The sequence below is a fragment of the Coregonus clupeaformis genome, chromosome 17 (assembly GCF_020615455.1).
Source record: "Coregonus clupeaformis isolate EN_2021a chromosome 17, ASM2061545v1, whole genome shotgun sequence".
Classification (NCBI taxonomy): Eukaryota; Metazoa; Chordata; class Actinopteri; order Salmoniformes; family Salmonidae; genus Coregonus; species Coregonus clupeaformis.
Genome location: NC_059208.1, coordinates 23982713 through 24008708, shown reverse-complemented (window position 1 = coordinate 24008708; position 25996 = coordinate 23982713). Strand labels below are relative to the sequence as shown.

At 45.5% G+C, this 25996-nt stretch overlaps 1 protein-coding gene across 1 annotated transcript; it reads left to right on the top strand.

The window, feature by feature from the left end:
- The first annotated feature begins 1362 nt into the window (after window positions 1-1362).
- Window positions 1363-25789, top strand: LOC123492833 (platelet endothelial aggregation receptor 1-like). The gene is made up of 23 exons (XM_045225975.1): window positions 1363-1478; window positions 11455-11565; window positions 12469-12570; window positions 12672-12772; window positions 12996-13088; window positions 15910-16156; window positions 17571-17676; window positions 17848-17984; window positions 18219-18431; window positions 18613-18787; window positions 18974-19094; window positions 19558-19721; window positions 20072-20174; window positions 20486-20632; window positions 20743-20874; window positions 21024-21152; window positions 21303-21428; window positions 21695-21904; window positions 22052-22161; window positions 22287-22416; window positions 22581-22643; window positions 24523-24729; window positions 25177-25789. The coding sequence occupies exons 1-23, from the start codon at window positions 1363-1365 to the stop codon at window positions 25317-25319; spliced, it is 3186 nt and encodes a 1061-aa protein (XP_045081910.1). The 3' UTR covers window positions 25320-25789.
- Window positions 25790-25996: the final 207 nt, after the last annotated feature.

Genomic DNA, 25996 nt, shown 5'->3' with positions numbered 1-25996 from the left:
CTAAAATGTAAATGTAAAAACAAATGAGCTGTCAATGAAAGTATTAGAAAGTGTGTGCGTGTGTGTGTGTGTGTGTGTGTGTGTTATACTGTGTATTCCTATCCTCTATTGTTTTATTGGGCCACATGAAAGTCCAATTGAGATGGTCTGCTTTGCTCATTGAAACTAACCCAAAAGCGTTCTAGTGCAGGCTGCAGCATTAGAGGTCCAGAACCACCTCTGTACCATTCAAGGCACATCGAGATGTAGCTCTGGTTCAGACTACACCGTGTACCAGACTACACCCTGGACCACAGCTAATAGATATGTAGAGCCAAATCTGGTGTCCATCTACACTTATCACGTGTAACATAATAAATATATTTAGCCATCTGTGTATGTTTTTATCTTACGTTGATTGCATGAAGCAACACAGAAGAAGAATCTTGATTTTTATAAAAGATGATGGAAAAAAGATGATGAGGAAAAAGCTAAAAAGCTGAATTTAATAAGAGTGTACTCTCAGCAGGAAAGGCTTGGGCAGGAATCAATAATCAACCCACATGTATGGGTGGAGTAGCAAAAAAAAGCCTACTTTTTGGGTGGGAGGACCTGAACCCTTTTACCTCTCAGAGCAGGGGTCTGCTACCTACTTACCAGTTATGTCTACCGACCTACCGTTCAATTTAAAGGTAACCCAAACATGTAATGTGAACTGCCGCTGACCTTAACTTCAGTCAGAACTCTGTCTCTCTTCACGTCTGCACTCATTAAACCGACACTCTCTTTCTCAGCACTTAAGAATTCCCATGCGGTTTCAAGGCTTTGTCTAATGAAGCTCAATTAAAAAGAAAAAAGGTAAATAAAAATATTTACCCCAGTCCAATAAAGTGGCTGCTAATGTCGATTGCTCCTCTTAATAAAAACCATACGCCTGTTCTTGTAAAATTATGTTTTAGTGGTGCAGCTTTTTAAGGCGTTAAGAGTGTGTGCCAGAATGTGTATTATTGTCACGGAATCAGCCGAGGCTGCTCCTCCTCCTTGCTCGGGCAGGCTTCGGCGTTCGTCATCCCCGGAGTACTAGCTGCCACCGATCTATGTTTCGGTGTTTGACTTGTTTTGTCTTGATTGTGTACACCTGTTTCCCATTACGTTGTATTGTATTCCCTATTTAACCCTCTTGTCGTTCATTGTGTGTTGTGTGTTATTGTATTCGTCATCGGCAGTGTTAGTGTGCGGGTTGTTTTTCCTCCTTGTATGGAGATTGTTTTCTTCTCTGGTTACTTTCAAGTAAAGTACGTTTCCAGTAAGCTCTGTGTCCTGCGTTTGACTTCGCCTACCGCATTTCACCGTCGCATTCTGACAGAATAACACACCTTCACGATGGAGTCAGCAGGATCGTCCGCGCCAAGGGGAGCACTGGAGGAGCGTGTAACCCAACAAGAGGCCATGATCCAGCACCTGGGCACCACCATCCAAGGGGTGATGGACACCTTGAGGCGATGGGAGAGTGGAGGTTTGCCCACACCTCATCCTACGATACCACCCCCATCAGCCATACCCATCGTTCCATCTCCGGAGTCCAGTGGGATTCGGCTCTCGCTCCCAAGGGCTTATGATGGCACCACGGCCGGGTGTCAGGGTTTCCTACTCCAGGTTGAACTCTACCTAGCAACCATTCACCCGGCGCCCTCGGGATACGAGAGCGTGTCCGCCCTCATCTCCTGTCTGTCCGGCAAGGCGCTGGAATGGGCCAACGCCGAATGGAGTGGGATAGACGCCGCTACGGTCAGCTATGCGGAGTTCACCCGCCGCTTCTGGGCAGTACTCGATCATCCCCCAGAGGGTATAGCGGTGGGTGAGCGTCTATTCCATCTTAGACAGGGGAGGAGGAGCGCGCAGGAGTTCGCGCTGGACTTCCGGACGCTAGCTGCCAACACGGGATGGAACGAGAGGGCCCTCATCGACCACTACAGATGCAGCCTGAGGGAGGACGTGCGTCGGGAATTGGCCTGCAGGGACACCAACCTCAGCTTTGACCAACTGGTGGACATGTCGATTCGCCTGGATACCCTGTTGGCTACCCGCGGACGTCCGGATTCGGGGCCGTCCATTCCATCCCCCAGCACTTCCGAGCCGACCCCTATGGAGCTCGGGGGTGCTGGTGCTAGGGAGACCAGGAGGGAGACCAGGAGGGAGGCCGTCCCCTGCACCAACTGTGGCCGCAGAGGACACACTGCTGGTCGGTGCTGGGGAGGGTCTCCTAGGAATCGAGGCAGTGGGCGACGCACTGATGAGTCATTCCAGGTGAGTAGGCACCCAACTCACCCAGAGCTCTCTGCTGATCATATGTGTATTAAAGTGGTGTTTCCCGAGGTTTCTCCTCACTCCCAGCATAAGGTAGATTCAGGCGCAGCTGGGAATTTCATTGATCGCCAGTTCACCTATAAGTTAGGGATTCCTATCGTACCTGTTGATGTGCCCTTCCCCATTCATGCCCTAGATAGCCGCCCGTTGGGGTCAGGTTTGATTAGGGAGGTCACGGCGCCTCTCCGGATGAAAACGCAGGAGGGTCATGAGGAGATCGTACGGTTGTATTTGATTGATTCTCCTAAGTTTCCCGTGGTGTTGGGGCTTCCCTGGTTAACAGCTCATGACCCCAACATTTCATGGCAGCAGAGAGCTCTCCAGGAATGGTCTGATCAGTGTACTGGGCGGTGTGTAGGCGTTTCCGTAGGGGCAACAACGGTGGAAAGCAGGAACCAAGTTCCCACCTTGCACATTCCACCTGAGGATGCCGATTTGGCTCTCGCCTTCAGTAAGAAGAAGGTGACTCAATTACCACCTCATCGACAGGGGGATTGTGCATTAGACCTCCAGGTAGGCGCTGCGCTTCCACGTAGTCACGTGTATCCTCTGTCTCAGGAGGAGACGGCCGCTATGGAGACCTACGTCACCGAATCTTTGAGACAGGGTTACATACGGCCGTCTACTTCCCCTGCTTCCTCAAGTTTCTTTTTTGTGAAGAAGAAGGATGGGGGTTTACGCCCGTGTATTGATTAGCGTGGTCTAAATCAGATCACCATCAAATACAGCTATCCTCTCCCTCTGATTGCTAGTATGACGGAGTCATTACACGGGGCGCGATTCTTCACAAAATTGGATCTCAGGAGCGCGTACAACCTGGTGCGCATTAGGGAGGGAGATGAGTGGAAGACAGCATTCAGTACCACCTCGGGTCACTATGAGTACCTCGTCATGCCATACGGGTTAATGAATGCTCCTTCAGTCTCCCAATCATTTGTGGACGAGATTTTCCGGGACTTGCATGGGCAGGGTGTTGTGGTATATATTGATGACATTCTAATATATTCCGCTACACGAGCCGAGCATGTGTCCCTGGTGCGTCAAGTGCTTGGTAGACTGTTGGAGCATGACCTGTATGCGAAGGCGGAGAAATGTATGTTCTTCCAGAATTGGCAGACTCCCACCACGGTAAAGGAGGTGCAGCGCTTCTTGGGTTTTGCCAATTACTATCGGAGGTTTATCCGGGGCTTTGGACAGGTAGCAGCTCCCATTACCTCTCTGCTAAAGGGGGGTCCGGTTCGCCTGCAGTGGTCAGTTGAGGCGGACAGGGCGTTTAAACGTCTGAAGGACCTGTTTACCTCGGCTCCGGTGCTGGCGCATCCGGATCCCTCATTGGCATTCCAGGTGGAGGTGGACGCTTCCGAGGCTGGGATCGGCGCTGTGCTGTCTCAGCGCTCGGGTACGCCACCTAAACTCCGCCCCTGTGCTTTCTATTCTAAGAAGCTCAGTCCGGCGGAGCGCAATTATGACGTGGGGGATAGGGAGCTGCTGGCTGTGGTTCAAGCCCTGAAGGTGTGGAGACATTGGCTTGAGGGGGCTAAACACCCTTTTCTCATTCTGACTGACCATCGTAACCTGGAGTACATCCGGGCAGCGAGGAGGCTGAATCCTCGCCAGGCAAGGTGGTCAATGTTTCTTTCCCGTTTTGTATTTAAGCTCACCTATATACCAGGGTCCCAGAACGCTAAGGCAGACGCCCTGTCCCGACTATATGACACAGAGGAGAGGTCCATTGAGCCCACTCCCATACTCCCGGAGTCTTGTTTAGTGGCACCGGTGGTGTGGGAGGTGGATGCGGAAATAGAGCGGGCGTTACGTTCCGACCCTACTCCTCCACAGTGTCCAGAGGGTCGGAGGTACGTGCCGCTCGAAGTTCGCGACCGTTTGATATACTGGGCTCACACGTCACCCTCCTCTGGTCATCCGGGTATTGGTCGGACAGTGCACTGCCTTAGTGAGAAGTACTGGTGGCCAACCTTAGCTAAGGACGTGAGGGTTTATGTTTCCTCCTGCTCGGTGTGCGCCCAGTGTAAGGCTGGTTACACTAGTGACCTCCTGGTTACACTAGTTACACTAGTGACCATATTCCCCGTGCATCCCGCAAAGGCGGAGGTGTTGCTAACATTTACGATAGCAAATTTCAATTTACAAAAAAAAAAATGGCGTTTTCGTCTTTTGAGCTTCTAGTCATGAAATCTATGCAGCCTACTCAATCACTTTTTATAGCTACTGTTTACAGGCCTCCTGGGCCATATACAGCGTTCCTCTCTGAGTTTCCTGAATTCCTATCAGACCTTGTAGTCATAGCAGATCATATTCTAATTTTTGGTGATTTTAATATTCACATGGAGAAGTCCACAGACCCACTCCAGAAGTCTTTCGGAGCCATCATCGACTCAGTGGGTTTTGTCCAACATGTCTCTGGACCTACTCACTGCCACAGTCATACTCTGGACCTAGTTTTGTCCCATGGAATAAATGTTGTAGATCTTAATGTTTTTCCACAAAATCCTGGACTATCGGACCACCATTTTATTACGTTTGCAATCGCAACAAATAATCTGCTCAGACCCCAACCAAGGAGCATCAAAAGTCGTGCTATAAATTCTCAGACAACACAAAAATTCCTTGATGCCCTTCCAGACTCCTTCTGCCTACCCAAGGACGTCAGAGGACAAAAATCAGTTAACCACTTAACTGAGGAACTCAATTTAACCTTGCGCAATACCCTAGATGCAGTTGCACCCCTAAAAACGAAAAACATTTGTCATAAGAAACTAGCTCCCTGGTATACAGAAAATACCCGAGCTTTGAAGCAAGCTTCCAGGAAATTGGAACGGAAATGGCGCCACACCAAACTGGAAGTCTTCCGACTAGCTTGGAAAGACAGTACCGTGCAGTACCGAAGAGCCCTCACTGCTGCTCGATCATCCTACTTTTCCAACTTAATCGAGGAAAATAAGAACAATCCAAAATTTCTTTTTGATACTGTTGCAAAGCTAACTAAAAAGCAGCATTCCCCAAGAGAGGATGGCTTTCACTTCAGCAGTAATAAATTCATGAACTTCTTTGAGGAAAAGATCATGACCATTAGAAAGCAAATTACGGACTCCTCTTTGAATCTGCGTATTCCTCCAGGGCTTAGCTGTCCTGGATCTGCACAGCTCTGCGAGGGCCTGGGATCGGGAGAGACACTTAAGTGTTTTAGTACTATATCTCTTGACACAATGATGAAAATAATCATGGCCTCTAAACCTTCAAGCTGCATACTGGACCCTATTCCTACTAAACTGCTGAAGGAGCTGCTTCCTGTGCTTGGCCCTCCTATGTTGAACATAATAAACAGCTCTCTATCCACCGGATGTGTACCAAACTCACTAAAAGTGGCAGTGATAAAGCCTCTCTTGAAAAAGCCAAACCTTGACCCGGAAAATATAAAAAACTATCGGCCTATATCGAATCTTCCATTCCTCTCAAAAATTTTAGAAAAAGCTGTTGCGCAGCAACTCACTGCCTTTCTGAAGACAAACAATGTATACGAAATGCTTCAGTCTGGTTTTAGACCCCATCATAGCACTGAGACTGCACTTGTGAAGGTGGTAAATGACCTTTTAATGGCGTCAGACCGAGGCTCTGCATCTGTCCTCGTGCTACTAGACCTTAGTGCTGCCTTTGACACCATCGATCACCACATTCTTTTGGAGAGACTGGAAACCCAAATTGGTCTACACGGACAAGTTCTGGCCTGGTTTAGATCTTACCTGTCGGAAAGATATCAGTTTGTCTCTGTGAATGGTCTGTCCTCCGACAAATCAACTGTACATTTCGGTGTTCCTCAAGGTTCCGTTTTAGGACCACTATTGTTTTCACTATATATTTTACCTCTTGGGGATGTTATTCGAAAACATAATGTTAACTTTCACTGCTATGCGGATGACACACAGCTGTACATTTCAATGAAACATGGTGAAGCCCCCAAAATTGCCCTCGCTAGAAGCCTGTGTTTCAGACATAAGGAAGTGGATGGCTGAAAACTTTCTACTTTTAAACTCGGACAAAACAGAGATGCTTGTTCTAGGTCCCAAGAAACAAAGAGATCTTCTGTTAAATCTGACAATTCATCTTGATGGTTGTAAAGTCGTCTCAAATAAAACTGTGAAGGACCTCGGCGTTACTCTTGACCCTGATCTCTCTTTTGACGAACATATCAAGACTGTTTCAAGGACAGCTTTTTTCCATCTACGTAACATTGCAAAAATCAGAAATTTTCTGTCCAAAAATGATGCAGAAAAATTAATCCATGCATTTGTTACTTCTAGGTTAGACTACTGCAATGCTCTACTTTCCGGCTACCCGGATAAAGCACTAAATAAACTTCAGTTAGTGCTAAATACGGCTGCTAGAATCCTGACTAGAACCAAGAAATTTGATCATATTACTCCAGTGCTAGCTTCCCTACACTGGCTTCCTGTTAAGGCAAGGGCTGATTTCAAGGTTTTACTGTTAACCTATAAAGCGTTACATGGGCTTGCTCCTACCTATCTTTCCGAGTTGGTCCTGCCGTACATACCAATACGTACGCTACGGTCACAAGACGCAGGCCTCCTAATTGTCCCTAGAATTTCTAAGCAAACAGCGGAGGCAGGGCTTTCTCCTATAGATCTCCATTTTTATGGAACAGTCTGCCTACCCATGTGAGAGACGCAGACTCGGTCTCAACCTTTAAGTCTTTACTGAAGACTTATCTCTTCAGTAGGTCATATGATTGAGTGTAGTCTGGCCCAGGAGTGTGAAGGTGAACGGAAAGGCTCTGGAGCAACGAACAGCCCTTGCTGTCTCTGCCGGGCCGGTTCCCCTCTCTCCACTGGGGTTCTCTGCCTCTAACCCTGTTACAGGGGCTGAGTCACTGGCTTGCTGGTGCTCTTTCATGCCGTCCCTAGGAGGGGTGCGTCACTTGAGTGGGGTTGAGTTACTGACGTGATCTTCCTGTCTGGGTGGCGCCCCCCTTGGTTTGTGCTGTGGTGGAGACCTCTGTGGGCTATACTCGGCCTTGTCTCAGGATTGTAAGTTGGTGGTTGAGGATATCCCTCTAGTGGTGCGGGGGCTGTGCTTTGGCAGAGTGGGTGGGGTTATATCCTTCCTGTTTGGCCCTGTCCGGGGTTTCTTCGGATGGGGCCACAGTGTCTCCCGGACCGCTCCTGTCTCAGCCTCCAGTATTTATGCTGCAGTAGTTTATGTGTCGGGGGGCTGGGGTTAGTTGGTTATACCTGGAGTACTTCTCCTGTCTTATCCAGTGTCCTGTGTGAATTTAAGTATGCTCTCTCTAATTCTCTCGTTCTCTCTTCTCTCTGAGAACCTGAGCCCTAGGACCATACGTCAGGACTACCGGGCATGCTGACACCTTGCTGTCCCCAGTCCGCCTGGCCTTGCTGCTATTCCAGTTTCAACTGTTCTGCCTGCGGTTACGAAACCCCTACCTGTCCCAGACCTGCTGTTTTCAACTCTTAATGATCGGCTATGAAAAGCCAACTGAGAGACCTGAGCCCTAGGACCATACGTCGGGACTACCGGCCGTGGTGACTCCTTGCTGTCCCCAGTCCGCCTGGCCTTGCTGCTATTCCAGTTTCAACTGTTCTGCCTGCGGTTATGGAACCCCTACCTGTCCCAGACCTGCTGTTTTCAACTCTTAATGATCGGCTATGAAAAGCCAACTGAGATTTATTCCTGATTATTATTTGACCATGCTTGTCACTTATGAACATTTTTGAACATCTTGGTATGGTTCTGTTATAATCTCCACCCGGCACAGCCAGAAGAGGACTGGCCACCCCTCATAGCCTGGTTCCTCTCTAGGTTTCTTCCTAGGTTTTGGCCTTTCTAGGGAGTTTTTCCTAGCCACCGTGCTTCTACACCTGCATTACTAGCTGTTTGGGGTTTTAGGCTGGGTTTCTGTACAGCACTTCGAGATATTAGCTGATGTACGAAGGGCTATATAAAATAAAATTGATTGATTAAGGCACCTAGACACCTGCCCAGGGGGAAGTTACAACCCCTACCCGTTCCACAACGGCCGTGGTCTCACCTATCGGTGGATTTTGTCACGGACCTTCCCCCCTCCCAGGGGAACACTACGATCTTGGTTGTTGTGGATCGGTTTTCTAAAGCCTGCCGTCTCATTCCCCTGCCAGGTCTCCCTACTGCCCTACAAACTGCTGAGGCCCTGTTTACACACGTCTTCCGACACTATGGGGTGCCTGAGGATATAGTGTCTGATCGGGGTCCCCAGTTCACCTCTAGAGTCTGGAGGGCATTTATGGAACGTCTGGGGGTCTCGATTAGCCTTACCTCAGGTTTTCACCCCGAGAGTAATGGGCAGGTGGAGAGAGTTAACCAGGATGTGGGTAGGTTTCTGAGGTCATATTGCCAGGACCGGCAAGAGGAGTGGTCGGGATATATTCCCTGGGCAGAGATAGCCCAAAACTCCCTCCGCCATTCGTCCACTAACCTTACGCCTTTCCAGTGTGTGTTAGGGTATCAGCCGGTTCTGGCACCTTGGCATCAGAGCCAGACCGAAGCCCCTGCGGTGGACGAGTGGTTTCGGCGCTCGGAAGAAACTTGGAACGCTGCGCACGTCCATCTGCAGCGGGCCATCAGGCGTCAAAAGGCGAGCGCCGATCTCGAAAATATTTACCCCAGTCCAATAAAGTGGCTGCTAATGTCGATTGCTCCTCTTAATAAAAACCATACGCCTGTTCTTGTAAAATTCTGTTTTAGTGGTGCAGCTTTTTAAGGCGTTAAGAGTGTGTGCCAGAATGTGTATTATTGTCACGGAATCAGCCGAGGCTGCTCCTCCTCCTTGCTCGGGCAGGCTTCGGCGTTCGTCGTCCCCGGAGTACTAGCTGCCACCGATCTATGTTTCGGTGTTTGACTTGTTTTGTCCTGATTGTGTACACCTGTTTCCCATTACGTTGTATTGTATTCCCTATTTAACCCTCTTGTCGTTCATTGTGTGTTGTGTATTATTGTATTCGTCATCGGCAGTGTTAGTGTGCGGGTTGTTTTTCCTCCTTGTATGGAGATTGTTTTCTTCTCTGGTTACTTTCAAGTAAAGTACGTTTCCAGTAAGCTCTGTGTCCTGCGTTTGACTTCGCCTACCGCATTTCACCGTCGCATTCTGACAATTATCTCCTGACACAGAAGACAGGAGGGTTGTAAGGGGTGATATATCAAAAGCAGCAGATCAGTGAATGTACATGATTTATGTTACAGGGAGCATTTGCCAAATCAACTCATAGCTACAGCTGTAGGTTTAGTGTGACTGCTGGGGTGTGGCTGCAGTTTATTTGTTACTTTGATTATGAAAATGCTTTGGCTGAAGCCCCTAAAAGGGATCCTAGCATGGCATTGTTGAAGAACCACACCCTTACGTTGTGAGGGGAGGAAGAGACCTTGTGAAGGGCTAGGTTGTTCCTCTCTTTGCTTGACTGAACCAATTACTAAATATCTTCTTTGGAATAGTCATAGAAATAGTTGAATACCCCAAGCTCTTTATTTCATGCTCGTTGGTGACATGAGAAGCTATAGTACACTAACTCTGTCATGGGGACTTATTACAAAAACAGAAGGGAATAAATAGCCTTGACCAATTCTATGTCAACATCAGTCCATCCTCCAAAGACCGTCCCTTTCCCACGATGAGGGGAATGGCCCTTCAGTCGACCCATGCTATAGTGTTCCTGAACTTCCCAAAATGTCCATGGGAGTTTTGGGGGAAAAATACCACTCTCTGTGCCGGCCTCCCTGCCGCTCCCTGAGAGCCTGCTCCGGTCCCCATCACTAGGCGTTCCCCTGGGTCTGCGTTTTGATTGGATCCAGATGGTGTGTGAGTGTGGAAGGGGACATGGCGGAAGAGTGTGGTCTTCTCTCCAGCTCTGATTGATAATAGCTAGGATGGTAGCTGAAGTCGCATTCCTCCCTCCAATCCATTTCTGTCTCTCTCTCTCTCGCTCGTTCACTCGCTCTTTATCACTCTCTCAGATTCAGTGGTGGAAAAAGTACCCAATTGTCATACTTGAGTAAAAGTAAAGATACCTTCAAAGAAAATGACTCTAGTAAAAGTGAAAGTCACCCAGTAAAATACTACTTGAGTAAAAGTCTAAAAGTATTTGGTTTTAAATATGCTTAAGGATAAAATGTAAATGTAATTGCTAAAATATACTAAATCATTTCAAATTCCTTATATTAAGAAAACCAGATGGCACAATGTTTTATTTTATATATTTCGGATAGCCAGGGGCACACTCCAACTCCAGACATCATTTACAAACGAAGCATTTGTGTTTAGTGAGTCCGGCAGATCAGAGGCAGTAGGGATGACCAGGGATCTTGATTAGTGTGTGAATTGGACAATCTTCCTGTCCTGCTAAGCATTCAAAATGTAAGTACTTTTGGGTGTCAGGGAAAATGTATGGAGTAAAAAGTACATAATTTTCTTTAGGAACATAGTAAAAGTAGTCAAAAATATAAATAGTAAAGTACGGATACCCCAAAAAACTACTTAAGTAGTACCTTAAAGTATGTTTACTTAAATACTCTACACCACTGCTCAGATTCCTCTGTTCTAAGTTGCCATATGGGGAGAATAGGGTGCGCGACGGGGAGGGTTTGGGTAAACGGCTCAATGCTGGCCCGCTGCCTTACCTCTGCTTCGTGTTTAATGAACTCTTTTACAAGGTGTAATACTTACCATGCTTTATAGGTGCTGAGAATATCATTAGATTCCCCTTGGACTGAAACTACGGGAAGGTTTCAGATAAATGTTAATATTCTTTACAATGTGAAGTGTTTGATATCTTTGTAATTCAGATGGTGGGCTAAAAGCGGACAAGTAGCCAAGCCAGTATGATTTGATTAGCTGTTTAATAAGAAAATAAAAAAGATAGGTATTTGATTGTCCCCTTTCCTGCTAATAACCTGATCCTTAATAACCCTCTCCTCAAATGTCGGTCCTCATGCTTTCGATCTATAGCCTATTATCACTGATATTTCTCCCATGGATAGGCATTATAAATATCCTCCATAACCTTTTTCCTCCCTTTCTCTCCTCAGGACCATGCAGTCACTGCAGACCTGTACCGTCCTGCTGGTTCTGAGTGTTCTGATTGGCCTGTCCTGGTCTCTGAACCCAAGGGATCCCAACGTGTGTAGCCTATGGGAGAGGTAAGTCAGTGTAGCTCATGTCATTTCATTGTACCAGAATAGAAGAGAGCACATTTTTTGTTTATACTGTTTAGTGTGTGAGAAAGAAGTAGAAGTATAACTAACTTGTTGTTCGTTGTTGCACTTATCATTGAATATGTAGCACTTGGCTCAAAATATGAACTTCAGGTTGTCTCAACTCTAGACCATGATGGGTCCTGTTAGAAATTGCATAATTCAAATCTGGTATTGGAATAAGAGAAAACATAATCAAGAGATATTCAATCCAAGCTAAATTTATTATATGCAAAATGTATGTATGATAAGTATGTTGGTTCGTATACGGGCTCACTGAAATACCACGCAGGGTAGACAGAGAACTAATCCATTGTTACAGGTTCTTCTTCAAATACTCTGACAGAGATATTTCCCACTCCCTGCTGGCCAATCAGAGTAGAGACTGAGCGTGGTTTAGACTTACTCAGCCAATCCGTTGGCGCACAGGCTAGTCCCAGCCTCTTGGCTCTCCACTTGTTGCACACTGTTGCCAGGCATAAGTTTTTATCATAACAACCTGTGGAGTCAGCACCCAAAAGACACCATTCCACTGTACTACGTTCAAGGACGGTTCACAGACAACAAAGAGGCAGTGTTCGTATCTGTGAGAAATACAAGTCTTATCTATAAGAAATACACGTTTTATCTCATCCTAGCCCCTAACGTTCCTCACATGAATCACAGCCTGTTATGTGAAACAATTCATATCAGTACAGTATAAACCTTTTATGCTTTAATCATTAATGCATTCTTTGTAAGTTAGTCATCCCATCCAGTTATGAGAAAATAGAACCCCACAGTCCGTTCTGTCAATGTATTGCATTTGCCTATTATTATGTCTTGAGTACATTTTGTCCTTTCATGCAGCTTCACAACCTCAGTGAAGGAGTCGTACGCCCACCCTTATGACCAGGTGACAGAGGAACCTTGCTCTGAGCCACGCACCTCCTACAGATGCACCCGTCACAGGTAACACAGTCTGCCGACTCACTTCCTGTCTACTTCCTGGTTCTGTCCATAAGGTCAGGGGGTAACAGGAAGGATTCTCTATTTGACTTTGTGTTGGCCAGGATCACCTATAAGACAGCATACAGACAGGCGGTGAAGATGGACTACCGCCGGAGGTACCAGTGTTGCCCTGGCTACTACGAGAGCAGAGACAAATGTGTCCGTAAGTTTAACGCCATAGCTTTTCTTTATTACCATATCAAAGCTAACTTAGAAGATTCATCAGTAGCATTTCAATTAATTAAATATAGACATATTTTGCCATTGATTTCTAGAATTCATCCTATTTTGTGCTTGGTTGCTGAGTTGGTTACATTCTGGAGAGTAGACATGCATGACCTTCGAGTCTACTAAAGAGTGTGTTTGTGTGTGTTTTTCATCACTAGCCCGCTGTACTAAGGAGTGTGTCCATGGGAGATGTGTTGCTCCAGACCGCTGCCAGTGTGAGGGAGGCTGGCGTGACGACGACTGCTCCAGTGGTGCGTTACATCAACACACACACACACACACACTGCAGGATATGACAGGTGACCATTACTCAAAAACTGATCCTCACACACAACACTCAGTCACACATAGGGCTTTCCAATGGAAACAGCAAGGGACCATTACCAAATAAACAGTGATGCGTCATTGAAGTAAGCCACAGCCCAGAAAACAGTTTATTAGACCAGGAGGACACTATGTCCCACTCCCTCCCCTTCCTGCCACTTGCCATTTTGTACTACATCAAGTATGTAACAGTGTATAGTGCGTATACTGCATGCTTAGACCCAGGACCCGGGATGTAAATCAATATTTTCCGTATTCTGCAAGTATACACTTTTGGAATCAAATGCAAAAAAAATTATAGTTTGCATATTAATTAAAATAGCTTTATCTTAGCACATTATTAATGTTTTACATTTTATTTATCCCAGAAACATTTTATTAACCCAGAAACTCCCAGTTAATCAATGCCAGTGTTCTTCTGAACTCAACCAGGTCACTAGTACAGTGCTGAATAGAGGGCTTAACTTAAGCTGGTGGTGTATGATGCCTTCAGAGGGGATGATGGGAAGGGGAAATGGAAAATGTTACCCCTCTCCCTATTTTTCCTCACTCTCCTTCTCTCTCTGGGTAAACGAGTGCTGGCCTTGGCACCATACTGCTGAGGCCTATAATAAAGCTCACTGGCAGAATGAGAGCTGACACTTAGATGCCTGTGTGTTGAGCTAGCTGTGGGAAATGAGAGAGAGGATGAGGTTTAGCACTGAGAGCTGAGAGAAAGACAGAGGAAGAGGGAGAGCGCTAGAGACAGAGAGAGAGAGAGAAGTGGACAGAGACAACGAGAGAGGAAGATAGAGATTAAATAAATGTAGTTTAATAAGAGGTCGTTGGGGAAGAGAGATTGTGATGGAATAGTTTATGTTGGGTGATGTTGGGGGGTTTAGATACAGAAAAGATGACTGGTTGAGTTTTGATGCTTAAGAACAGAGTGATATACTCTAGAACGGTGTGGGGGAAAGAAGGATGTGGTTCAGTTAGATATGTGGGAGATAATGCTGCTGTTGGATGCAGACGAGATCTCCACCACCACTCGGACAATACACTTGGGGAAAGAGAGGAATTTTCCCACCATATCTTAATGCATTCCATTTACAGAACAATGGAGACTTGCCATTTTAAAGAGCGCATCAATCAAAAAAATGTCACTTTAGAACCTTGATCAGATATAAACAAACATATGGACCATTTCTGTGAGAACAGGTCTGGGTTCTGTTATAAGTTGGGTAAGTGCAGAGGCTTGGGCACAGCCAGCTGGTCCTAGCACAGCTATTCAAAGCCTAGGTGTCCAATCCATCACGTTTCACTCACCCACACTCATGGCTGGCCTTGTCAGGCCTGGACTATGATAGCAGATAGTAGAAGGACTAGTAAACTGCAGGTCCTTTACTAAATCTCCATTGCCGTCCTGGAGAACGCCTGTGTAAACATTATTGCTTCTCCAGCTGAGCTTCCCATAACTCAATGTGACACACACTCGAACTGCAACCTCTCAGCGTCTCTCGCCCACACGGAATGAGTAAATGTTTGATTCATTTTAACAAAGAAAATAGAAAAGGGTCCTGTTCTGAGTTAGAGTAATAAACATGTCTCTGCTATGTGGTAGTTTTCACTCTAAACCCTAATTTGGCCATACTGTACCCTCCATTTAATTGTCAAAGAAGTCCTGCTTGAAACGGTGACACAGTACACACTGTATGTTACTGAAGGAAAGAGAGGTGGGTGGAAGATCTCATTATAAACTACGTAGAAAAGGTACAGTTCCTGTAGAAAATGTGTGTGCTTGCTTCAGCTGACTAAAAGTATTTTTTATCATAGTGGAAGTAGTAGTAGTATAACTGCAGTAGTAGTTGTGACTAAAGCAAGCACACTAGAATCCATATAGAACAGTACGATTTGTTTGTGATCATTCACACTGTATGTCATTCCCCACAAACCTCAATGAGACAATGAAGTATCAATCCATCATTGAATGGTTGTCATCATGATAGTTAGTGAGATCATCACTTGGATTGGATATCTTTTTTTCCCTTGAATGAGGTTTGTGCCCCAGTCAGTCCGCGTTATTGATGAGACATTGGAGGAGTCAGTGTGTGTCCATGTGGGATCCTGGTTTTCATGGAATCAGGAATGATCCCCCTGACGCTCTTTAACTCTGATTGAAATCCAAACCTTGTGCGGTTCACCGGTTGGCGATAACCACCAGAGCCATCCCGAAAGGCCACTGTAAAATTCCCAATTTTAACCTCATCCATCTTGTTGGCTCCATGCAAATCGCCCTGTCAATCGTGAATCACAAGTCGGTAACATGAGATTCATGAGCTAGTAGGGCTAGAGTTGGACATTGACTATGTCTCTGTTTGTTGGAAATTCATGACTATACATGGATAGATATATTGTCCCTGGGGGAGTGATCTTTACCATTGTCATCTACTCTGGTTCCTGTGCTGTTGTTTTTGGGTTGAAACATGACAGTCCCAGTGGTCCAAATGGAATAGAATTTAATTGGATTTGTTTTTGTTCATGTGCATTGCAATGAAATCACATACAGTATACAGTGTATCACCGTGCAACTACATCAGGTTAGGTTAATATAAGGAAAACCTCCTTCAGAGATATCAGATGGAAAACATTGTACACTGGTCCACTAGTCCACTGGTTTATCCATACATTTATATGATTACATATATTTTGTTGCATGGGGTTTATTTTTTGATGTGTCTGTTATCATCTGTGACTGTGTGTGTCTTCCAGCCTGCGATGACAAACACTGGGGTCCAGGTTGTGGTCAGCTGTGTAAGTGTGAGAACGGTGGCCTGTGCAATCCTGTGACCGGTACCTGCCAGTGTCCTCCAGGCTACATTGGGCGCCGCTGTGAGGACCCCTGCCCACCAGGCACCTTTGGCAAGGGCTGTCTTCAGAAGTGCCAGTGTGGAACTGGGGGTTCCTGTGATAAAGTGACCGGAGAGTGCCTGTGTCGAGAAAGTTTCACTGGGACATTGTGAGTAGTAGAAGTAACACTCTCTCAAATAGGCCTACAGCTATATGTATAAATATAAAGTAAATTGTATGTTAAGGTTGGAAAGACAAAATGTGAGGGCAGTAGACTAATTGTTATACCATATCCTATGGCCTTATTCCATTCTACCAATGCAGGAAAAGAGCCCCTCTTGAAACACTAGGTTAGAGCATGAGTCATTAGTTACAGCCTGTGTTTTAGATGCCCTTGAGGATGAGTAGAGAACCACTAGCTATTAGTGGAAACTCTTTATATGAGGCAGCTGCCAATGTCAGAAAACCGCACAGCACTCTAATAGTCCAAGGACCACCCACCAAAAATGTGTTGTTCCGTGACCTAGGAAGCAAAACTGCAAAATATCAACAACTAAGTAGATAAACTTATGAATATGAACACTGTGTGGTTCAAAACTTGTAAAAGTTGCACTTTAATGTATTATTTTTAATCAAAGAAATCATAGCGCATCTTGGGTAATATCCCTAGCAACGTTCCGACATTGGTATGTTTCACCTTGGTTACTTTTGTTGCACGCTGGCGCACAAAACACATAACTATTTGTGCGTTCGGTGTTCGTCCGTGCATAAGCCCAAGCAACACGTTACCGGTCCTTCACTGATCCAGATGAACCTGTATAAGGCATTTTGGCAGCTGTATTTAGCTTACAAGGCCATCATTTCGTTTGCCTGCTAGCCATACTAAAGACAGCACAACGTTTGCTAGCTAACACAGCTCTCAAAACATTCAAGGTCCCGACAGCTACATAATGCGCTGTTCTGGTATCTGAGATAAAAATCTATTTAGCACCTTTCAACAGCTTCCTACCTCGTATTATTCCGTGATTTTTCGGTCCGGTACATAAGTTGCCTTCTGCAAGCATGGACAATGGAACTTGTGTAACAAGGTTAACATGGCAACCTCATTATGTTGCTAGAGGAAATTACCCAAAATGCGCGATGATTTTGAAATTGTACCTTTTGATTTATAATATTTAAGCAATATGCAACTTTTACAAGTTTTGAACCACACAGTGTTCATACTCATAAAATTATCTACGTAATGATGTTAAAACTTTGTTGAAGTTTTGTTTCCTGGGTCACAGAATGCCTTTTCTGAAGCCTTTTTTTGGTGTGTGGCACTTTGACTATAAGAAATAGTAGAAGTGTTTGGCAATGTACCACTACTGATAAATTCTTCCGTGTACAGTTGAGTATTTGTTGCAATGCAGTCATTTTATTTGTCCTTAAACAACTTTCTCTGTATGTTTATGCACTGTGTCGCAAAGAGATTCCACTAAATTGAAAACGATAGGAACACCTTAACTTGTACCCTAAATTAAAATCTCTACACAACCTGAGTTGACCTGCCACTCAAGAGTTATTTCCTCCATGTTCCTCAGCTGTGAGAAGGCATGCCCAAGGAGTCGATGCCCGCTGCGATGCCCATGCCAGAACGGGGGCATCTGCCAGGGGAAGGGGATCTGTGCGTGCCCCCCTGGGTGGACGGTACGTTTCCTGATCCCTACACTGACTCAAACACAGCATCAGTGGGTCAACATGGAAATCTTTGTCTTTTGAGGTTATCAATCTGATCCCTGTTTTAATGTCATCGTACTATGTTCACTCTCTCTATTTCTCTTTCTTTCCTCTCTCTCTCTATCTCTCCATCTCTCTCAGGGTGAGGTGTGTACAGAGCGCTGTGCAGAGGGCAGGTTTGGTCCTAACTGTGCCCAGGAGTGTGTTTGTCACAACAGGGGCCACTGCGACCCTGAGACAGGCCAGTGCCAGTGTGCTGAAGGCTTCACTGGAAACAGGTGTGTGTGTTTATCTAACTCACTGCAGTAGAGACATATATTTGCAATATACTCAACCTGCACCCATGGTTGGGTCTAAGTTGTTTATATCATACAGTTCATGTATCTTTCATTCATAATATTAAATAAGATACATATAGAATAGTTTCTGATACAGTTCAAGCCAGAGATATCTTATTCCACTTTGGTTTCGGAGCATGTCCTGATTTGTGTGTATGTGTTGTATCTCCACAGGTGCAGTGAGGAGTGTCAGGTGGGTAGTTACGGGCGGGACTGTAAGGGTTTGTGTGACTGTGCCAACGGGGCTCGCTGCTATAACATAGACGGAGGCTGTCTGTGTGAGTCTGGCTTCAAAGGACCCCAGTGCAGAGAGAGGATGTGTACGCACGGCACCTATGGCCTTCACTGTGAACGCACCTGCCTCTGCCACGACACACACACACTCAGGTATGGATCAACAAAGGGTACACACACACATTGCCACACATAACAACTCACACACATACACACACACACAAACCCATAATAGTTTTTAAATGATTTTGTTGTTTATAATTCTTAGATTAGTTTAATTCCGTATTAATTGTGCTCACCCATGTGACCATATTTTCCTCTGTACATTGGCCAGCTGTCACCCACTGAAAGGCGAGTGCACGTGCCAGCCAGGCTGGGCGGGGCTTTACTGCAACGAGACCTGCTCCCGTGGTTACTACGGCCATGGTTGCCTGGAGCCCTGCCTGTGTGTCAACGGAGGGGTGTGTGACAGTGTGAGCGGGCGCTGCCACTGTACCCCTGGGTACACGGTGAGTGATTAGGACGGGCAGAACTGAATGGGGCACAGGATGGCACTGACAATAACTAAAGTATCATTTATTTGGGTTATTTACTTAAGATAATATACATGCATGCAGAAATGTATACTCATACTTCATATATTCTGCTTTTCTGCTGTTGTGAGCTGTTATAACGTGCTTATGTCTGTTGCGTAGGGTGTTCACTGTGAGAGTCCCTGTAAGAGTGGTACCTATGGGAAGAACTGCTCTCTGGAGTGCTCCTGCTCCAACTCAGTGGACTGCTCTCCAATTGATGGGACCTGCTTCTGCAAAGAGGGTGAGTCACTGATAGAGACAGTCTGACTGACAGATAATAGTCATAATATCTCTACTCAGATGGGACAAACAAACACACAGACATACTCAACGGTGTGTATGTCTGTGGCTACCTTATTGTATGAACAAGTCAGTTAGGGCTCGATTCCATCTGTATCGCTGAAGCGTTACAAATTGCACGATCTAAATTTAAACGTAATTTCCTATTGAGCCAAAATATGCACCGTTTACCGTGAATGCAGTCACCGCTAACGTGGGAACATTCCCTTTAAATTTCAGTGACGCTGTAACACTGAACTTCAGCGATACAGATTGAATCAAGCCGTAGGTCTCAGAAGCAGACTTGTATTTTGTTCCAAAATGGCTGCTCCTCTTTACAGAAAGACCGTTAGACAAACATACAGGCTGACAGACACAGACATGTATGATTCCTCTACAATATGTCCGTATCTGTTTCTCTCCAGGCTGGCGAGGGCGGTACTGCTCCATACCCTGCTCTAAGGGCACCTGGGGCCCTGGCTGCAACGCCACGTGCCAGTGCGCCAATGGGGCATTGTGTAACCCAGCAGACGGATCCTGCACTTGTACTCCAGGTTGGCAGGGGCCCCTGTGCGACCAACCATGCCCCGTAAGTGCCAGTGTAATACTGTAGCTATAACGTTTGTTAAAAGGTAACATAATCTAACATAACATAGGCCTAATGTGATTTTTTTCAATGCATAGATTAGTAATGTTACTCACACTATAATCACTGTCTTTATCTCTTTACTGTAGCTCATTCTGTGCATCCATAAACCTATATTCTGGACTACCCCTTATCTTCAGTCCTCCTTTTCCTCAATGAGATTAATCTGCCAGCTATGATGCATTTACAGTGTATCTTGCCAAAGTATTTGCTTGACTCTTGACTGTGCTGGCCAAATGGTTCAGGAATTCCCTTGACGATGCTTTCGCTGTTGGCATGTCTTTGCTGTACAGATGGGCACGTTCGGGCCAGGCTGCCTGAAGAGGTGTGACTGCCTCCACGCAGACGGCTGCCAGGGTGCCAGCGGGCAGTGCCAGTGTCTGCCAGGGTGGACTGGTAAGCACAGACGCCCCCGTTGAGTTTGTACCAGCTTGGATGTGGACCTGGAAATTAGTCAGTCCAATGTGATCTACAGGTTTTAATCTCTCTCTCTCTCTCTCCCTCCCTGTCTGTCTGTCTGTCTGTCTGTCTGTCTGTCTGTCTGTCTGTCTGTCTGTCTGTCTGTCTGTGTGTCTCTCTCTCTCTCTCTCTCTGTGTGTCTCTCTCTCTCTCTCTGTGTGTCTCTCTCTCTCTGTGTGTCTCTCTCTCTCTGTGTGTCTCTCTCTCGCTCTCTGTCTGTCTGTCTTGTTTGTGCCTCTCTCTCCTAGGTGCCCGCTGTGCCCAGACATGCCCAGAGGGTTCATGGGGACGTCGCTGTAACCAGAGCTGCTTCTGTCAGAACAGCGCCACCTGTCTGCCACACAGCGGTGCCTGCGTCTGTCGCCCCGGTTACTGGGGACCCACCTGTCAACATAGTGAGTACAGAAAATGATATTGTTGCCTTTATGAATAAGTAGAAAATGCTATGTTGAATGTTAAGTTGCTAAATTGTTATGCATCATCATAATCTCTCTCTTTCTCTCAGTGTGCAGTGCGGGTGTGTATGGTGACCAGTGCAGTATAACGTGCCCGTCCTGTGCCCACTCCTCCTCCTGCCACCATATCACAGGCCAGTGTGTGTGTACCCCAGGGTACACTGGAGCCCTTTGTGAACAAGGTCAGCACTAACCCATATCTCACCTATAGTCAAACTAGCAAACATATAGAAGACCTGCAGCATCTTGGCATACTTTAGTGCTTTACATGTTGAATATTTTATGTGAGTATTATATTTAACCTTGACGTGTGTTTTGGTGTAATTCATAGCCTGCCCAGTGGGTCTCTATGGTAAGCAGTGTACTGGAGTGTGTAGATGTGCCCACAACTCATCGTGCCACCATCAGGACGGGTCCTGCCACTGCCCCCCAGGATGGACAGGCCCTGACTGTACTTTACGTAAGTCTGGCTCAATGGATTTTGAAGTAAAATATACTGTATCACAACATATGCCCAACTTGATCTTTGCTGATTGAAATCAATAAACAATTGTATAAAGACTTCAAATTCATTATGAGTCATACTTTTAATCTCCGCCTATGTCTCTAGAATGCCATCCTGGGATGTTTGGCCTTAACTGTGCCCAAGTCTGCTCCTGCCCACCCAACTTCTACTGCGACCCACAGACAGGGGAGTGTGTGTGTGAGTCAGGACCAGGGATCGACTGCAGAAAAGGTATGGTATGGTCTCCCCTTTACCCAATGAACAGTTACTAACCATACATCTGTTTACAAGCTAGTAATGACATACTGTTGGCCATAGCTACCAGACTATAATAGTTGTTTATTGAGTTGTCTATTGAATCTACTACAATCCAGTTAAATAAGACGGTAATGCCACTTTGGTTATTGTCTATCTAAGGCAATCCAGCATTAAGCATTGTTACGGTGATGACTGGATGGCCTGTGACGGTGATGACCCATGTTCTCTGTGCTCCACAGAACGCTTTGTGAGTATGATGGTGCCCGTGTCCCCGGGGGAGAGGGACTCGTGGGGGGCCATCACGGGCATCGTGGTGCTGGTCATCCTGGTGGTGCTGCTGCTGGCCCTGCTACTGCTTTACCGCCGCCGGCAGAAAGACAAGCAAGCCAACACACCAACAGTCTCCTTCTCCACCTCACGCACGGTCAACTCCGAATACGCAATACCAGGTACTGTATTGATACAGCATTGATTTAAAAGATGATGATAAAAAACAAATGTTTACGAATAGTTTGACCACATAATGTATCCATACTGTAGTTTTACGTTAGGATTCATACACAGTAATGTATTTTATGTCCCTGCTTGCTCCTCAGATGTTCCTCACAGCTACCACCACTACTACTCCAACCCCAGCTACCACACACTGACTGGGGGCAGACCCCCTCTACCACACGTCCCCAACAACCAGGACCACGCCATCAAGGCAAGTGTCATAACCGTCATCTCCGCCTCGAGCCAACTCAGTTATATATTTAATACTGGATACACTTGTTGTTTGAGAGGAGCTGTATGATTTCTGATTGGTTAATATTGGTGTCTTTTAAACAGAACACCAATAACCAGCTCTTCTGTAACGTGAAGAACATGGAGAGGGAGAGAGGGCGAGGCCTGTTTGGGGTGGAGAGCAATGCCACTTTGCCTGCAGACTGGAAACACCATGAGGCTCGCAAAGAACCAGGTCTTTTTTACTGCCTGTTTCAAACTCTGCCCGTTCTTCGCCAACTTTCATCCTCAGCCGTTTTATCACCTGGTATTGATTTAATACCAAGACAGGCTATTTGTCTTTTATGAGTTTGCTATAAATAAAATAGATTATGCCAAATGTGTGTTTAATGTTTACAGGAGCTTTCAGCATTGACCGCAGTTATAGCTACAGTGCCAGCCTTGGGAAATATTACAACAAAGGTAGTTTTCCATGCTTCCTATATCCCTTTTCTCCTTCATTTCCAGCAATTCCAAGTTAACATGAAATATGCTTGCTTTTCTCTAGAACTATTCTAGGCAACATTTCCATCAATCCATTTTCACACCCGCCTTCCTTTAGTGGAATATTTGACATAAATAATGTCTGAACTGTCGACCCATCACCAGATTACAAGCTACAGTGGCTTGCGAAAGTATTCACCCCCCTTGGCATTTTTCCTATTTTGTTGCCTTACAACCTGGAATTAAAATTGATTTTTTTTCATTCGATTTACACAACATGCCTACCACTTTGAAGACGCAAAATATTTTTTCTTGTGAAACAAAACAAAAAATAAGACCAAAAGAATGGAAAACTTGAGAGTGCATAACTATTCATCCCCCCCAACAATACTTTGTAGAGCCACCTTTTGCAGCAATTACAGCTGCAAGTCTCTTGGAGTATGTCTCTATAAGCTTGGCACGTCTAGCCACTGGGATTTTTGCCCATTCTTCAAGGCAAAACTGCTCCAGGTCCTTCAAGTTGGATGGGTTCCGCTGGTGTACAGCAATCTTTAAGTCATACCACAGATTCTCAATTGGATTGAGGTCTGGGCTTTGACTAGGCCATTCTAAGACATTTAAATGTTTCCCCTTAAACCACTTGAGTGTTGCTTTAGCAGTATGCTAAGGGTCATTGTCCTGCTGGAAGGTGAACCTCCGTCCCAGTCTCAAATCTCTGGAAGACAAACAGGTTTCCCTCAAGAATTTCCCTGTATTTAGCGTCATCCTTCAATTCTGACCAGTTTCCCAGTCCCTGCTGATGAAAAACATCCCCACAGCATGATGCTGCCACCACAATTCTTCACTGTGGGGATGGTGTTCTCGGGGTGTTGGGTTTGCGCCAGACATAACGTTTTTCTTGATGGCCAAAAAGCTCAATTGTAGTCTCATCTGACCAGAGTACCTTCTTCCATATGTTTGGGGAGTCTCCCACATGCCTTTTGGCGAACACCAAACATGTTTGCTTATTTTTTTCTTTAAGCAATGGCTTTTTTCTGGCCACTCTTCAGTAAAGCCCAGCTCTGTTGAGTGTATGGCTTAAAGTGGTCCTATGGACAGATACTCCAATCTCCGCTGTGGAGCTTTGCAGCTCCTTCAGGGTTATCTTTGGTGTCTTTGTTGCCTCTCTGATTAATGCCCTCCTTGCCTGGTCCGTGAGTTTTGGTGGGAGGCCCTCTCTTGGCAGGTTTGTTGTAGTGCCATATTCTTTCCATTTTTTTATAATGGATTTAATGGTGCTCCGTGGGATGTTCAAAGTTTCAGATATTTTTTTATAACCCAACCCTGATCTGTACTTCTCCACAACATTGTCCCTGACCTGTTTGGAGAGCTCCTTGGTCTTCATGGTGCCGCTTGCTTGGTGGTGCCCGTTGCTTAGTGGGGTTGCAGAGTCTGGGGCATTTCAGAACAGGTGTATATATACTGAGATCATGTGACAGATCATGTGACACTTAGATTGCACACAGGTGGACTTTATTTAACTAATTATGTGACTTTTTAAGGTAATTGGTTGCACCAGATCTTATTTAGGGGCTTCATAGCAAAGGGGGTGAATACATATGCACGCACCACTTTTCCGTTATTTATTTTTTTAGAAACAAGTTATGTTTTTCTTTTCACTTCACCAATTTGGACTATTTTGTGAATGTCCATTACATGAAATCCAAATAAAAATCAATTTAAATTACAGGTTGTAATGCAACAAAATAGGAAAAATGCCAAGGGGGATGAATACTTTTGCAAGGCACTGTACATGTGACCTGGCTGACCCAGAGCTAGTCAGATCCTCTGTTAAATTTTACACTCTACCCCTTGTTAGTGACAGAGCTGAAGGACACTGTAGTGGCAGCTAGCAGCAGTTCTCTGAACAGTGAGAACCCTTACGCCACCATTAAAGACCTGCCCGGCCTGCCCTTCGGCCCTCCTGAGAGCAGCTACATGGAGATGAGGACGGCCATGCCCCGTGAGAGGTCCTACACCGAGATCAACCCTCCACCATTCAGCACAGCCACACTACGCAGAGGTGGTTTACTGTACTGTTCAGCACCCTTCAAGATCCTTCCAATTTATATCAGTAGTATATACGGAATATCTGGCTATTCTTGCATGTAAAACAGAAAAACAATGGAAAATTATCTCACTATGTAAAACGTTTAAGTTTCACATAGCATACTCAGAGAAAATGAATAAATGTTGGACTTAGAAGAACCCTGTGCAAATAGACAATTGTTTGTGGGATGGATTGACAAATAAGATGGATGGGTTTCCGTAACACATGGTTGAATGGGCAGAACGGTTTTCATGGAAATGAGGTCATGTGAGGGATTATTAAACCACAGGGGAGATGTCCTATGGATTATACTATCCTTAATTTAGCATTCACAGTATTTGAGTAAACATAAGACAATCAGAAATATAAACTCCAGTAAATGGATGACAATTACTTACAATATGTTTATTTCACATTTTTCAGAGCGCAGTTCCCTTGGGCAGGTCCCAGAGCAGGAGCCCCAGAATCACTATGACCTACCTGTGAACAGCCACATCCCAGGACACTACGACCTGCCACCGGTCCGCCGTCCACCCTCTCCCACACGCAGGAGACTGCCCCAATGACACCAGCCCAACTCTGAACATCACAATCAGAAGAAAAACTTTACTGCCATTCAAAAACATTGGTAGGAAGTTGTATTGGGGTTATTCAAGGCTACAAAACAGCCAGTTGCACCAGTGACAGTCAAGGCAACCTGACAAAGACAGCAGATTATGCCGATGCTTCTGTCAATGTGTTTACATTGTAACACTGCCCCCTGGTGGATCAATGTGACATTTTCTCCACCGTTACATGCTTGGGATCCAGACTCGAGCGCCAAGGCCTTTGGGGACAAGCTTTGAAGATGCCAGTATCGCAGTTCGAGGACATACATGCATACATTGGAGATTGACCAAATTTTGAGATTTTTTCAAAAAGTTATTTTCATACTGCAGTTGAAGGGACTTGGCTTTTGGAGCATGTGATTTGGCATACAAGCCTTTTGACCAGAATTGCATAAACCGGGACGGCAATTAAAGGGCATTTTTATATCTCAATGATGTCAGTAGTTTAGTATGATGTCCTCTCAAACCCCTTTTCCTCTCCACTATAGTCCATAGAATGTCAGCTTCCAATTAGGGGAAATCCAGAGCACATTTGTACAGCTAGCTCCTGAATTATTTTATATATTACAGTGGGGGAAAAAAGTATTTAGTCAGCCACCAATTGTGCAAGTTCTCCCACTTAAAAAGATGAGAGA

Bases quoted from the DNA above. Each gene is read 5' to 3' on its own strand.
- LOC123492833 (XM_045225975.1), top strand. From the start codon at position 1,363: ATGGAGTCAGCAGGATCGTCCGCGCCAAGGGGAGCACTGGAGGAGCGT. The intron at 13,089-15,909 runs GTGCGTTACATC...TGTGTCTTCCAG, and splicing joins TGACGACGACTGCTCCAGTG to CCTGCGATGACAAACACTGG. The intron at 19,095-19,557 runs GTGAGTCACTGA...GTTTCTCTCCAG, and splicing joins GACCTGCTTCTGCAAAGAGG to GCTGGCGAGGGCGGTACTGC.